Source organism: Psittacula echo, assembly GCF_963264785.1.
Source record: "Psittacula echo genome assembly, chromosome: 1".
Taxonomy (NCBI): Eukaryota; Metazoa; Chordata; class Aves; order Psittaciformes; family Psittacidae; genus Psittacula; species Psittacula echo.
Genome location: NC_137735.1, coordinates 79,146,598 through 79,162,571, shown reverse-complemented (window position 1 = coordinate 79,162,571; position 15,974 = coordinate 79,146,598). Strand labels below are relative to the sequence as shown.

The following is a 15,974-nucleotide window of genomic DNA, read 5'->3' as shown; positions in this document are numbered from 1 at the left end:
GCAGCAGCGCCCGCGGGGCCCTCATCGCCGCTTCCCTCCCTGCGACCGGGCCGGTGGGAGCCGCCCGCCAACTCTCCTACCAATAACACCGGGAGCGCGGTTCCCCGTTCTGCAGTGCAGCAAGGGGAAGGCGGGCGGGCTGGCTGCGGTGTGAGGCGAACGGCCGGCCACAAGAGCCCTACGTAAAGGATACTTGATGCAAAATCATATTTAAACCTTTTTTTTTTTTTAATCAAGGAAGTTGAACCACAACAAAAAAAAGCTCTGTACAGTAGTTAAATTTTATTACAAGTGTAGTAAACGTGATGATTTTTAGCACTAAGGTAATCACAGCTTAGTAAGTTATATATACATATATAATTTACACAAGTCTACATTGACAAATCAGTTACCAGTCACATCAACAAGGGGCTTGTGTTATGGCAAGTAAAGTTGATGAAAATTCACAGTTAATCTGCAAGTATTTTAAAGATGCAGGAATCATATTGCACATCATAAAACTGGGTGCTGAGGAGCAGATTTACAGTGTTCCACCTATTCGTTCAAGGAATATACATTGGTCATCATCATGCAATAACTTCAGATAGAGAAATGGTATCATGTACCACGGTAAACAGTTACTCACAATGTAAGTTTTAAATAAAGTAGCAAAAAGCTGTTAGGTTTCTCTTTAAACCATATTTAAATTCTTACAATAAAACACTTTGATAAGATCAAAACAATTATAGTTGTCACATTCTATTTTTAGTATTCTTCTTTGTCTTTTCCTTTCTTCTCCTTTTCATCCTGTAGTGCAGTACCAAGTTTCTTTATGAGAACTGACAAGACTTTGTCCAAAGGATCCATGACACCGCGCTGCAGCCACTTCGGAATAGTAGTCCTTGCATGGTGAAAGCCCAGCTTTTGGAGGATGTAGTCAACACCAACAGGATCAATTTTTCTCCCAGTCCAGGATATTAATCTAAAAAAACACCAATAAGTAGGGGACTCACTCTCAAATATATACAACTGAGAGCAACTGGCTTGTACATGAACAGCCATTTTTACCATTGTTGCTTCTGACCAACATCAGTCCAACAGGCGTTGTTTCCAACTTAAATTATACACATAATCAGAAAACCATCAGTGGAGCATCCTCTCAAAGGAAAAGGATGCTAAAAAAGACAAAAAAAGAGCCTGGACTGCCTCCGGATCATGTTTAAATTGGTTTATTACCAAGGTTGGTTTGTTTGGCCTGGGTTGATGTGTTGTTTTGATATGTGAATGAACACTTGTCAGCAGAGGTTAAAAAAAAAAAACCAAACCCCAACACAGAGGAAAGTCAGTTTCAGTGACTGAAAGTGCTTATTGAGAGCAGTGAGTTACTGCTGTACACACTGTTCTTCTGTGCTAAGTTTAAAACTGACATATAGCAACTAGCATATACTGCTGCTTTATTTTAAGGTGGATGCTTAAAGAACAACTAAAACTGGAATGCTAAAAATGGAAAACCAAGGCAAAAAAACTATATGGCAGAAAGTGAATGGACTGTTGCAGGATGGAGCGAAACACAATAATCTGTGGTTCTTACTGACTTTAATTTTACTGTATCTTAATTTTGAAGATACTCCAACAATGCTTTTTATCTGAATAAATTCTAGCCTAGAAGTTAACTGGCATAATAGATAATGGTGTTATCCAGCTTTTCTCATGTCTCAGAGCAGGAATGTTTCATAGCAGCAGTAATAGCCAAAGGCAAATCTATAACAGCATCTTCACGTTTAATCCTTTTTGGAGCTGAACAACATCAACTTGGAAACACTTCTTGTTTGCACAACAAAGCCCACAGAGAAAATGCACAAAGTGATTGCAGATATGCCTTGTTACCTGAGCGTGGGTTCCAAATGCCAAGTATTGCACATAAATTCTCTCCAGTCGACTGTAGTGTAAGTAATGCTTTCCTCTGCCTCCTTGTCATTGGAGCTGTCCTCAAGAACACCAACAGAGTTTTTTTGTCCTGGACGAGCGGCCAAAATGCGAGGAGGAAAGATTGCTGCAAAATGGAGAGAGGAAAAACCCCACACCAGTCAGTCACAAGCATCTCACTTGAATACTCTTTGTACATCATTTAAATAAAACAAAGTGAGAACCACCTTGTGGCTCAGTTTTACAGAATTTCTGACTATCAGTTCTGGTTTGGACCAAGTGCTGGTAAGAAAAAACTCTAACAGACACAGGGTAACACGAATGTGGGTTCTTGCTCCTCTCTGCCAGCCTGAAGCATCCATATAACAGGGCTTTCCTTCAAATTCATCATGGCATTCAATGCAACATATTAGATTCCATAAGCAAAATTCAGACATGCTCCTAGTTTAGAATGTCTTTTTTTAGATAACAGAGTAGTCTCTGAGGAGGAGGAGGAGGCGGGGGAATAGTTAAGCTAAATCTTTGTCCAAAGGCATCAAAGGCACCTGAACTCAGCTCTTACTTGAGTTTAAGTCCTGGGATACAGAAAAACAACAGCAGCTCCTTCTCCTTCAAAGAACATATTTTATAAAATAAAACCAAATCTATGAATTTGGATGAAATTTTGATTGAAAACAATTTTTTTTGAACAAATTTCCACCAAAAATACTTATCTTCCCTTTTAGCTTCTGCACCTGTTAGACACTTGAAAATGCTTTTAGGAAGCACTCCTAGCTCTGTTGTACACAATTACATGTAAAAAGGCTCTTACATGCTTAGTTAGGAAAAAACCCCTTCAAAATACTCAAATTAATGTGTTCTACATTATGTGTTACATTTATACATCATGTTACATCACACTAACAAATGTTACACTTTCCATACAATTCAGTAATAAATGCAAACGACTATGTACAACAGAATCTCACACAGCAAAACAGGTGACTTTCACTACAGTGGTGAGCATTTCTGAAGTCAGAAAAATGCATGTCTGGGAAGAAGCTCCATTGATGAAAGAACTGCAATAAAAGCAACGTAGCATCCCAAACCAGTTTTAATCTGCATGTATCATTTACAAAAGAAAATTAAATTACACACCAAGTGTCAAAATAGGAGCAAGATTATGACTTAAGAGTAACTAGCACAAGCTCATCAGTAGCAGAGGAGGAGAAATCCAGGAGCATGTCTGTTCTCTGCAGGATATTGCACATAGGTGCTGCACTGGAGGTGGTCAATTTGTTTTTTAACAACCTGCTGTACCTACACAGTGTAGGTACACAGTCCCACACAGAGATATTAGTACAGCTTTCTGTGCAGTGGTGGCATGTCAACATGTTTGTAAGCTTGTATGCAACTACTCTGCTTCCAGTCCTACAGGGGATGACTTAAAATAAGCTCAAGTATTTCCCGAACCAAACCTTTATTAAAAAGTATGAATATATTTACTAGCAAATAGTCTGAAAACTGCAGGCTGTCAGACAAGTGTTGCCTCAATAAACAGCAACTTACCTTTTTCTTTTTCTTTTAGATAAGCAGACACCAAGTCATGCAGAAACATAATCAACTCAGCATCCATCGTTACACAGATATGGTCTGTAAATTCAGTTACCACACTGCATTCCACCTTTGGTTTAACACTTGTATCTACAGCCAGATAAAAATAGTATTAATACACTTGTAAGCACATACAGTATACATAAAAGTACACAGATTTTTAATACAAATAATTTGAAAAACTACATTGCTGTTACTGAACCAGAGACTCAAAAGAGAGGAAGGAGCAGAATTAGTATCTGTGTTTAGCAGCCTCAGCGTTTTTGAAACAGTTTTCCAATCCAAAGAACTTCTGATAGTTTATAAACTATGCTGAAAATAAAGACATATTGTGATGTAGCAACCTTGATCACCCTCAACATGGAAAGCCAACCTAGAGCACTATTACTAGCTTGTGCTATGCTATCAATGCACAATTTAGTAAGAAAAGCTGATAGCAGATTTTACTAGTTCAGCTATTAAAAAAAACAGTTAACCAAACCCCAACAGGCTGGCTTATCTAGCAGTATTAGGCAGGATCAGGTATGGAGTAAAACCACAGCTCAGCGAAGATAAACATGTACGTTAATGCCTTATATCTTCAGAAGTCTTATTTCTTGCCAGTTCCAATTGCAATCTGAGTATTTTGAAAACAAGAGCATAAAATTTCAGTTCCCATCTCATAGTCCCTTTTTCAGAAGGGCTCTCCTTTTTAACATTTTAATAAAAATAAGAAAACTAGCCTCCTAAAAGCAGCCAACCTATATGAAATATTAATTTCTTTTGGTAAGTTTTTTCTATAGTGACTGGTCTCTGGACTAGATCTTTGCTTTCTCAACACAGTTTCCTCCACATTTTATTACGAAATGTTATCATTTCTTGCAAATCTGCAGTAATTCTCAGATTAAATCCTCTTGTTTTATCAACAGAATAGCTTTGTATGTAACACGTTATTTATGAAACATAGCTAGATCAAGAAAAAACCAAGTTATATTTACTTCACCTTGTAATGAAGGCTCTTGGGGCTCTTGAACATGAATAGATTTAAAATCCAACTGCATCCTTGGCAGTGCAAAGATGGTTTCAGTTTCATGGTTGTAACTGGAGCCACCTCTGAATCCACTTAGCAAGCTTGAGCTTTTCACGGTCGTGCTGCTCTCTGGATTGTTCGCATCAACATTTCGCAGCAGGTTTAGCTCTAAATGGACAACAGGAAATGCCTGAATTCAGTAGTCTTTATCTATAAAAGGTTCTTGTCAGCACAGAGGGTGAGAAATTTTCATAAAATACATCTCATAAGAAGAAAGGGGAAAGAAATAAGTGCCAGTACCGTAATATCTAAGCACTTCTAAGAATCCTAGGTCCTTTAAGTCCAAGTTTCATTCACCTAACCACCCTGTCACAACTGTTCTCCTAATGAGCTTTCAGTTAAGTGAGATACAGAATGTATGGGTTCAAAATGTGCCCTTTGTGTTTGAAAATACAGTAGTACTTAAAACAAAGGTGTTTCTGATTAATACAAGTGACCCCTAAATTCACTGAGGCAGCATTGCTGTCAGAAATCGTTGTTGACCAGGAATCCAACTTTGTCACAAGACATTTACCATAGTACACATGCAACATCATTTAAATTAGTTTTCAGTTTTTAAAATTCTGACAAGACAAAAAAGCGAAGAAAAGTTAATGCTTCAATGCAAAAAAAAGCTGGTGTATGATTATTAAGAAGATTATATCCTTTATCCTGCTCTCAAAAGCATGGCTACAAAAGGTCAAATAATGACAAGTTGTTGTTTATATAGTTAAATGCTCCAGATGCAGTAAAAACAGGGCTACATAAAAAGAACTCACAGACAGTGCCTCTACTTGTGAACTTCAATCACTATCTCCCGTTGTGTCCTTCAAAAGGGATAAATATTTGTATATCAATCACTTCAATTTTTATTTTTCAAGGAGCTATCCCTGCTCATTTCTCACTATATTTTCCATTCTGCTATTCATCCTTTCACAGAAACTGTGTTGCTACGATCTACTGATTCTATAGTTTGTGAATGAAATAGCAACTTTTTGCATATAGTCAAAGATGGCTAGTATTACTGCAATGCCAGCTACATAATGTCCTGTACACTTAACAGAACATTTGTCATTTCTGCACAGTTTGAAAAAGGACATTGCTCAGTAACGCTTCAGCTGTTCAGCATATTGCTATGCTTCTTAATCCACAGTTCACCATAACATTCTCAAGGAGAAACCACTTCCATTAGTTCAAATTCCCTTCTCTCTACAGCCCACTTGAAATTTATCAGCTTTTAAACAGCACCATCTGTACTGCCTGGCAAGCAGACCAATCCCCAGACTTAATGAACATGGATCTAACCTTCATTCCTTGTGGCTGTAACGTAATTGAACCATTCCTTCACACTGGCAACTCCATGTGGGGGGTTTTCATGGCGGCGCCGTGTTATCTTTGTGATTGTCGCCATCGGGCTTTCGAGGGCTCCACACGGTTTGGTGACCATAGTGTTATGGCCCAAATGAAAGTCCAGAGTTTGCACAATATAAGTGGAGTGTTCACTAGTACCTGCATTGAAGGTGTGGGCAGCATGGCATGAAAGAGAGAAAAAGAAATACTGAAAAAACAGGCTGGTATGGGGTAGCATGATTTTTCCTCTCTCTCTGCTCTCGTCGCACAGGTATTTAACATGAATAATAAGTACACCAGTGCCATTAGGGACTGATATAAAGCTAGCAAACAACAGAAAAATTAAATCCTCAGCAGCCACAGAGAGTAAAACCTTCTTAATATAAGGCCATCAAAATTCATCATACAGAAACACGGGACTACATGAACACAGACATGTAATTAACAAGGCAGACAGTCCACTTTGTAGCCGTGTTATCAGGACATATCTATTGCATTTGAAAACATATTTTGCATTATTCCAGAGATAAAGCAAACTGTGGTAAAGATGGAGAGGGAATAGATTATTACTTTAGGTACATGGTATATTTTGGGGAAATAATCTTGATTCAGACTTAAAGAAAATAAGTTCTTCTTTGATTTCTTCTTACATTTCATTATTAATACATCAATTCATTCTTAAAAATCTCTTAAAGAAATTTAGAGAAGTGAGGAAATGGTTTCAATTACCATCTTCCCAAACTTTCTGGGCTTCTGTCCAAAATGCAATATTGGGTTCTTCCAGGTGAAATAAGGCCCACGATTTTGAGCGGAAGTTGGGTCCATGAAAACAAGCCAGAGTCATATGGTTTCCATGAAGGCTCATGGATCCTCCAAATTGCATTCCATCTTCTGGCAACGGCATCTGAAATAAGGATATATGGCACCCCGATACCACTTTCAGAACTCCTGGCCAATGGCGATGATGGGCTGCATCCAACACTAGAAAATAAACAGCAAGAACTTTAGGAAAGAGAGAAGATGCAGAAAAGATAGATGCCGTATTTGTATTTTTAATAAAACATGGAATTATGAGTGATATTTTCTAATCTATTTCATTGACACTGCTTCATCTTTGTGACCTAAAGTGTTTGTAGCTTAAGAGTACCTGAATGAGCATACTTGGAAATCAGTGATTCATTGCAAACTGACAAATTACTGTTTCAGCTCATGATTAATAGAAAGTAAGAATAACATCACACTTCCACTGCTACTCAGATTAGAAATATTCGGGGTTTGGTTTTTTATGAAATAGACTTTGAAAACTTTCAGCTGTATTGAAATAGTTTGAAACTGGCAAAAATGTACTGTAAAGAAGCTATTTCAAGACAAATAGATATACTTGCATGTATAAAGTTAATCAGAGGAATTTTTGCAATTAAAACATACTACTTGGGAAGTACACTATTTTTTGTACCACTTACATTGCTCATGCGAGCTTCTCTCCAAGTTGTTGGCCATTGTCTTGGGAGGGAGATAAGGAACAGGTCCCCAAGTGGACAACGCTCGCTTGCTTGTATCAAACTGCTGAGTAAAGAACTCCTGGAGTTTCATTCCTATTTTTATTAGGTCTGGTGTAGTTGATCTTGAAATCATAACTTGGAAGATATCCCATTTCAAGTCCCCATGGACAAATATCTCACTAGGTATTAAAACCAACAAGAGCGTTAGCAGTTAATCTACTTCCTACTGACAGTGAAAAGTACCACAAATGAATGCTTTGTTTTCTAGCAGATGCTTACATGTTTGGTTAGCAATACTGGACAGAAGATATATAGGCAGAATTTGACCTTAGCAAACATTACACATTTTAAACACAGGAAACAGTATTACCTTTTATCAGAGATGCTTGAGTCCAAAACATTATATAGATTAATTTTCCATTCATCCTGTAGTTTCAGATCAGCATTACTGAAGATTCCCATTAGGATACTGGACCCCATGTAGTCAACACGTGCTTCAGTAGAACCCATGGTAATTTGAATTTTATGACTGGGCTGTTGATTTGGGTGTTCAGAAATATGAGCTGAAACAGAATCAAAGCAGTACAGAAATACAGCATTAAAATAAAAGAAAAACAGTTTTTCCAGTGATACCACCCTTATGCATCCACATGATACAGAGGCGCTGAGAAAGCACTGGCTTTTTCCAGATGCATGGCAGCGGTCATGATTGGTGCAGTGCCAGAACACCAAGCCACTTTCCAAGCCAGGTTTGCATTTCCCAGACCATAAGCACTTGTAAAACCCTAGGAGCAGCTGAAATGCCATAAAATCTTTCAGTTGCCTTTTCCCAGACAGCTGAAGGGAGCTGGAGGGTTGCACCACCAGTGGAATTTTAGAGCAACCATGAGACTGCATCAGCCCCTGATCAGAAGGCCATCCCTTCAATTCACGGTATGTTACATAGTCAGAATGCACAAGTAGAAATCCAGAGGTTTTATATACTAGCAGGTTCACAAAGCAAGGTATTGTGTGTTTTTTTTTAGTTTTTCATATTTATTGCCTGGAGCATAGGTTAATACCAAGCAGCTTTCCAACTTACCCACCATCTCCAGGGTATTAACATCTATGGTACCTCCAACAACTCCTCCTCTGGAGTCCAACTGTGATCTTCCCAAGCCAACAGACATGCTAATTTCTCGATCTCTGCTACTACCCACAGAGAGACGACCCTGGCTTTTCAAACCACTGGTGGTCCACCTGGAATAGAGATGAAAACAGACAACAATTTTCCAGGCTGTCAAAAGAGAAATTAAAAATTATATACTAGAAAAGGGTAAATAACATGGTGTAGGAATATGTGACTTCAGGATTAAGCATCTACAAGTATTCATGAGGGGCTTCACAGTTCAAAACTGAAAAAGTTAGGATTGTAAAACTAGAAGACAACAGGCAGTTAACAGTTTGTGGGGAAACCCACCACCTCCCACCACACACCCCCATCTGTTAAAACATGCTTGATCTTGTTTTATACTTACGTAGTATTGCCCATTACATTGCTCATATTCATTTGAACATTTAATTGTTTTAGGTTCATGGCAAATACGACCAGTGTTTCCCATGGCGTTCCTTGCTGGCTTCCAGCTTTGTTTGACTTATTAAATGGAGTTGATGTTTTTGAGAGAGTATCTGAACAAAAAAGTTAAAAATACAAATTATTCCACACACTAGGAAAAACTGGCAGAATATATCAATTGTACGTATTACAAAAGGACAGACTAACACCATATTTAAGGAGCTCCACAAAATTACTACTGAGGATAAGTTAAAACTAGAGGATTTGTAGTATGCATTGCTTTAGTTGTCACAGAAATGGCTCATTTTACACATTTATTTTAACTAGTATCTTTAAGAGAAATGATTTTTCATTTCCAGGTAGTCATGAGGCTATTCTAAATTACTTAGCTCCTTAAAAATACTAGTGTATTCAGAAAGTGAATTATTAGTATTTGAATATTCAGGTAGCAGTTATCTACACAAGTGCCAAGTCAGAATTTCCAAAGTATTAGGGTTTTCCTTGCTCTTTTCACAAAAACCCTGTCAATACTGTTATAAGCCTATGCAAAATTACATTTCATATCAGTAATGCCACTCTACCAGCCATAAGTCCTTTTCCAACTGTGTCTTCCCTTAAAAACTGTTCATATGTAACATCTTGCTTGCATTCTAAATAGACAAAATACCCATCCTTTTTTTCTAGACTAAAATAAGTCTCATACTTCTACATCTCCTAGCTATATCTAATGCTGTAAGTCTTCCACACAGCCAGTGCTACACTGCTCTAAGATACAATACAGTAACATTTGTAGTAAAAGAAAGTAAAAGTTTCTTTATTTCTTACATGGAGACTACACTTATTTAGACCTCTTAGTATGAGCACAAAGTCTCAGATGAAACCAGATAACTGACCACAACTGTGATATTGACCCTCTTCTAAGAGGGTTATAATTGCTTGGATGAGGATAGAGAGCCAAGAAAATGAGAATGCAATCAAATTTAGATGAGTTCTCCACCTTATCCAGCTAAACAATTCCCACTCTAGTAAAAGAAACTGCAATTTTACAGGAAGCATACTAACAAACTATACTTTGATTTATCCATTTCAGCCATTTTTCTTTCTCTAAGCCATTGACTCTCTACTCCCAGGCACAGTGGAAAAGAATATATTATGGCTGCTTTCTACAAAGCAATAATGACATAGTTTTTTCACACAACTGATGGAAATATTTTAAAACCCTAAAGAAATCATTGTCAACTAACCCCTCTGAGGCACTGAAGAGTCAGACACGCTCCTGGATCTTGTTACAGCTGGAGACTTTAAGCTGTGAGATGCTGTTCCAGGTGACATACTGCTGTTTGCATTGTGTTCATTAAAAACATTAGGTGACTGTGCCATGTGTGTAAATGAAGCAGATTGGCAGGGCTGCTCCCATGTTCTACAGTATGCTTTCCTTGATGATTCAGGAGAAAGATGCTGGCTTACCCCTTCAATTGAATCTGGTGTTCCAGGACCCGATGCTACTAGAAAAAAAAGCCAGCACATGAAAGGCAGAAAAAGCAATTTTGTTTTTGTTTAACAATATTCTCCCATATACTAAGAAATACTCAGTGTCAAAAGACATATTATTTGTCATAACTGAAGGTTTTCAATTGGATTAATTAATATAAGCTCTTCAATTAATTCAATGACCTATTTCAGAAATTTTCTTCTATTTCTTTTTTCTAAGAGTTTTTTATTAAGCTTATTACAGTGACTGCATGTGGAGTAAATTATAATACATTATATGTAGTCACATATGTAATAATACACAAGTAATACATATTTATAAAATTCCTTCTATAATCCACTGTACAAAGAGGGTTTTCATGATAAGAAGCAGTATCTTACCTGGCAGGTTTATTGTTTGATCACCCAGGAAAAGCCGTCTAGCAATGCTTCTCCTGTACCAAGCCCTTGGAAAGGCTAGAATTTCACTGAGTCGGCGCATATCATATTTAAAAGAAGCAGATCCTATGTCACAGACAGCTGAAAAAGAAAGCATAGACACACAACTGTAAACTTTAAGTACTAATAGGTTTTGATAAGCAATTGTAATTAATAGGTGTTAAATACAGTCATCAGATACTTCTTTACATGTAGCAGTATAGCCTTTGCTGTAATGATGTCCTGATTTGGCGCTTAAACCATGACAAATGAAAAAATAGTTTTTCTGAGATGTTGCCATTTGTCCAAATCCAGTATTAGATACATACAAACACACTTCATAAAGGCAAGATGGAACCTAGGATGTTGGGTCCTACTTGCGTTATATGTACCTCAGATTCCTCATCTGAGGGCTTTTATGGCAGATTAATCACAACCATTCTGCTGTTTGCCCATTAAGTCAGGATCTCCTGTGTAACAGGGGAAAATAAATAAATAAAACATCTTTAAACCCCCTTTTACTTCAAGGCTCCTTGAGTATTCAGGAGTCCAATTCTGACTGTAGCTTCACAGGCACCAGGTGTCAAAGTGGTGAAATTTGACAGCTAGTAACTCAACATAGAACTACACTACCAAATTAGACATACAGCCGTGCAGCCAGAATTAAGATAATAACACACAGCAAATACCAGACTTAAAAAAAAAAAAAAAAAAAAAAAAGGAGATAATGAAGAATACTATAAGACATTTGTGATCTAGGAGATCATGCCCATTTAGTTACATTAAATGAATCAAGAGGCTAAAGAGGTGCATCTGCCAAGAGGTACCCCAAGTACCATTCAACTTTAATGTATCAATCCCTACTTCACTCAAAGAGCAAACGTTTTACTACATGCTCCTGTTAGACAGTTCTTATGTAACATCTACAAAAGCTGCTGAGAGTGAAGTTTATCACTGGAACAGCAGTTCTCTATTAGGTGAATAGATGAGATTGAAATGAAACAAGCATTTACCAGATATGTTTATCAATGTAGTATCTATCTTGCTGGTAGCTTTGCTTGCAGACTGACTCTCAAAAAAGGAGGAACCTCCTGAACGTCTTATTCGTGACAGGCTGACTTTCACAAACTCAAGGTTAATGCTCAAAGAATCCTTTCGGCCAGTGACCGAAGTTGGCTCCTCATCCACATTACCTAGAAACAGAAAGGCAAAAGCTTCATCTGTGACCTTTTCAAATCTTCTGTTCAGAAAACCATGGTAAACTTGAATAGTGTTCATCTAAGCAAACAATAACTTGTCTGTACCTAAGGCTCCTGATCCAGGTGTTAGAACAGTAACAGCAGATTTTTGTTTTCCAGCTCCGTATGGATGGAACACGTAGAGGGAAAAGTCAGACATGCAGGCAGTAAAGCTCAGGCCTGAAGAGCTGCTACTAGAAGTAGTCAAGTCTGACTGACTGCTGCTGTGCCGTGTTCTGCCAAGAGGGCTGCCTAGGCCAGGTGAGGAACCTGAAGTCAAATTTTGGCAAAAGCTAGTTTTAGTACAAAAGCATTTTCAAATGTGAAATAACACTGACTGTTAACAGCAATACTAAACAGACCAAATGCATATCAAATTATGCCCTGATAGCAGCAATGTAGCTTAAATATTCTATGGACTGATGCTAACCTTTTGTAAGGGATAACTGCTTATAAGAGTTATAGAAGATAACTGCTTAACCAGTGTAAGAAAAACTCCAATATACTGCATCTGTGCCAGCTTTTACAGGAAACTGATACATGAAGAAATCCTACTGAACTCACTAATACATAAAAGCCTAGCCTTAAGATGTGTAAAAGTTTATCTTCTGCTCTAATTTTAGACAACAGAACATTATATTTATTCATGCTACAAGCTGTATATAGTATACACATTCACATACACATATTACCTGGTGCTCCAGATTTATTAACTGAATTCTTTGAGCCACTCTGTGAAGTACTGACACCAATTGACACATTTTCTGATGGGTATGTTGTGCCTAATGTTTCCAGTTCTCCTCGGTTTGAAGAGAAAACAAGATCCAGAGAAGGCAATTTTAGCATGCATTCAACTCTTGACACCGGCAAGCAACTGAACTTGATTTGAGAGGGCTGGAAGACAGAAAGAAAACAAAGCATTCAGTAAACAAATAGGAAATGCTAAAACCACCCCAAATTTGGCATATAAAGTGCTATGTATTTAAATCTAAACAAATTACAGCCTTTTCAGACTGGCTTTAGAATTACTAAGATAACTGTATGCAAGTTGATATAGATAGATACATTAATTGCAGGCAATCCCTCCAACACCGGGGCTATTATCTAGACCAGTTTCTTGAAAACTTAGACACAAGAAGCCTGGATGCAGCAGAAGACATGTATGTATGTCCCCCTTTCTTCCTCCTCCCCAAGTCAGTTCATAGCTTTTCTCATGCAAGAACTATGCAGAATCATTTGAGCTGATGCTGAAAGCTCAGCTCCCCTCAGTACATTCTTGGCCAGATGAGTTTGCAAGTAAAAGCTGAGAGAAGCTACAGATCGTTGTGATTAATTTTCATAGGCATTTAAAAAAAACCTGCCACCATCTGTCAGAATATGTTGTTCAATATGGGAACGTAACCAAATTTATACCAGGCAATAATGTTGTTTGAGCCAACATTCAGATCAAGCTCTAGTGCTCTGAATCACTCTGTGGTAGCACTTTTCTCTCTTAACACATATAAAAAGCCTAGACACATCAAATATTAAGCAGTATGAATACTGCCTTGTAGAGGATAACTGTACATTTCTACGCTTTCCATATAAACTGAGAAAATCTTTGTTATTTTTGTTTTGTAATTGCACCTATAAATAGTAGATAAAAATACTAGTTATGGAAGATACTTTCACAAAAAGTCCAGAAGAGACAGGGAAGAAGTAACAATTAAAAATGCTGAGAACTTTTGTGACTTCTCAGAGTTGCTCATTTCTTTGGTCTTCTTGAGACCAAAATATGTCAGAACTCCCGCTGAAATAAGTCCTAGTTTATCATCACACTAGACATTAGTATCTCAGAAAGGACACTTGAAATATATTTTATTTTTTTTTAAAAAGCAAACTTAGAAGCATGGATTGTCTCAAAGACTCTGACTGTTACTTACTATACTGAATGCTGAGTTGAAACCTCACTCACCTGAACTCGTACATAAACTACCACATCTACAGGGAAGGATGAATATGCTGATGTGGAGGACGATACTAATGATGTTGTGGACTCCTCTAAGGGATCTTGCATATCGAACTGTCCCATATCTTCATCCTGGGAACTAACAGCTTTTAACAAGTAGAAGAACTCATTAGTGGAATTTAAATGGAAGAACAGCCTATCATCATCAGAAGAGAAGAAAAAGAGTGCTAGAGTACTTAAAGTACTTTAAGTACCCAACTTACCTGCGTAATTCCTTTCAATGGGTGTAATTGGAATGGTTTCAAGAGCTTTCTCTAGAAAGTCCAGTAAGCATGGGCTAATCACCATTTCCTCTGGCAATGACTGGAGTGCAACCCATGCATATAGTTTAGCAGTTTTCACTCCACCACTTCCTTTCCCTTTGGCTGCAACATTTAAAAGATAAATTTGTCTGATGTAATACCACTCAACTGTAAACAGTAAACATTAGAAGATACTTCATAACTAATAGCTGTTTTCTCTAATTCCCTGTATCATCATCTGAAAAGACATAAATCAGATCAGTTAAAAAAAAAAAAAAAAAGCCCTAAGTTCTCATTTAAAAAATTGTGCAAAACTGTTAGTCTGTCATGCTTGATTGTAATTCCATTGCCTATGTTCTTGACCAAGAAGTCTTCTGTCATTATTACCAATTTGCTTTTTGAAAAATAGCACCAAAATCAGACAAGCATTCTTCTCCAAATACACAATTCAAAGTAACTACAGTGACTGGAACAGAAAGTGGTATTAGGAAAAACAGATACATGAGCCTGGGAAGACTGTAAGTTGAAACTGAGAAAATACACCTGAAAATTAAAACTGTAAATGACAAGTCCTACTATATTTATGCAAAGAATAACTGCATTTTTAAAAGCCTGGAGCTAGCCAGAATATAAACTAATAAAAAGATTGTTGTCTTCTAAATCTGTGGAAGAGGGTAGCACTTGGATCCACACTCACCAAAATATAAATATGCACACAAGGTATTAGTACCAGCTCAGTTCCTGTCTCTATGAAACACAGCTTTAAAGTGAATAGAAATGAATGAAGATACTGATTTTAAATTCGCCAAGAAAAATATAAACATTAACTAAATTACTAAAATGGAGCTTAAAAATCCTTTTACTTGCTAAAAAAGCCCCCAAGAACTCAATTTTCAGGCTATGTGATGCAAACTATTCTGTCTAGTGCCTCTGACTAGATTGTCCTATCTTGCACTTGCCGGAGACCAAAGAGAACAAGACAAGATGGTTTCCATTCCAGAGGAAAAGTAATATTTAAAAAGTAATAAAAATATCAATGTGTTTCAAAACAATTCAGAACTAATAAATATTTATAGAAATACAGTGCATAAAGAAATACGGTAATTACAATCACTAGTTTTGGGAGACATTTTATATTCTCATACAAGTGCAATTTCTGTAAGACACCCCCCTCCCCCCCCCCCCCCCCCGCCAAATGTAGAGCTTACAGACATAAAAACAAGACTCAGTAACTGGACATGACATGGTAAAAATTCAAAGGCAGAGATTAGAAAGAGGATAGGAAAATACAGAACAAAATTGAAGTAGTATAAACCAAGATTATGCAACATTCAGTAATCATGAAGAGAATGAACATTTAAGGGAGTAAGAACTTATGGTTCAGCAGCATGGCTAATTTAGAAAGGTGTCCCCATTTCACTCTTCTCTCCCAGCATCTCCACTGTTTTTTATTAAAAAACAAAACAAAACAAAAAAACCCAAAACAAACAACAAACCCCAAACAACAAAACCCAAAAAACCAACAACACAAAACCCAAAACAACCCCTACAATGTTTTTCAGTTATTAATTTTGCTGGCTTATCAAATTTTGACAATTTTTTTGCTTTGTTTTTAAAGTGATACT

At 37.2% G+C, this 15,974-nt stretch overlaps 1 protein-coding gene across 18 annotated transcripts in view; it reads right to left on the bottom strand.

Moving 5' to 3' along the window:
• Positions 1–263: 263 nt before the first annotated feature.
• The window catches only part of BLTP1 (bridge-like lipid transfer protein family member 1), a 116,399-nt gene continuing 100,688 nt past the window's right edge, over positions 264–15,974 (bottom strand). For 13 of the 18 annotated variants that reach the window (XM_080632918.1, XM_080632933.1, XM_080632921.1 and 10 more), the window contains 17 exons: positions 14,311–14,472; positions 14,054–14,193; positions 12,792–12,993; positions 12,166–12,369; positions 11,875–12,054; positions 10,826–10,963; positions 10,198–10,458; positions 8,916–9,066; positions 8,480–8,637; positions 7,769–7,961; positions 7,360–7,577; positions 6,626–6,877; positions 5,852–6,055; positions 4,481–4,675; positions 3,454–3,588; positions 1,867–2,032; positions 264–961 (listed from right to left, as the gene is read on the bottom strand). In XM_080632918.1, the coding sequence (XP_080489044.1) occupies positions 745–961; positions 1,867–2,032; positions 3,454–3,588; positions 4,481–4,675; positions 5,852–6,055; positions 6,626–6,877; positions 7,360–7,577; positions 7,769–7,961; positions 8,480–8,637; positions 8,916–9,066; positions 10,198–10,458; positions 10,826–10,963; positions 11,875–12,054; positions 12,166–12,369; positions 12,792–12,993; positions 14,054–14,193; positions 14,311–14,472 (3,176 nt within the window). In that variant the 3' untranslated portion in view covers positions 264–744. Of the gene's footprint in view, positions 962–1,866; positions 2,033–3,453; positions 3,589–4,480; positions 4,676–5,851; positions 6,056–6,625; positions 6,878–7,359; positions 7,578–7,768; positions 7,962–8,479; positions 8,638–8,915; positions 9,067–10,197; positions 10,459–10,825; positions 10,964–11,874; positions 12,055–12,165; positions 12,370–12,791; positions 12,994–14,053; positions 14,194–14,310; positions 14,473–15,974 lie in introns of those variants that run through there. The other 5 variants (XM_080632927.1, XM_080632932.1, XM_080632924.1 and 2 more) reach the window with 4 other exon arrangements.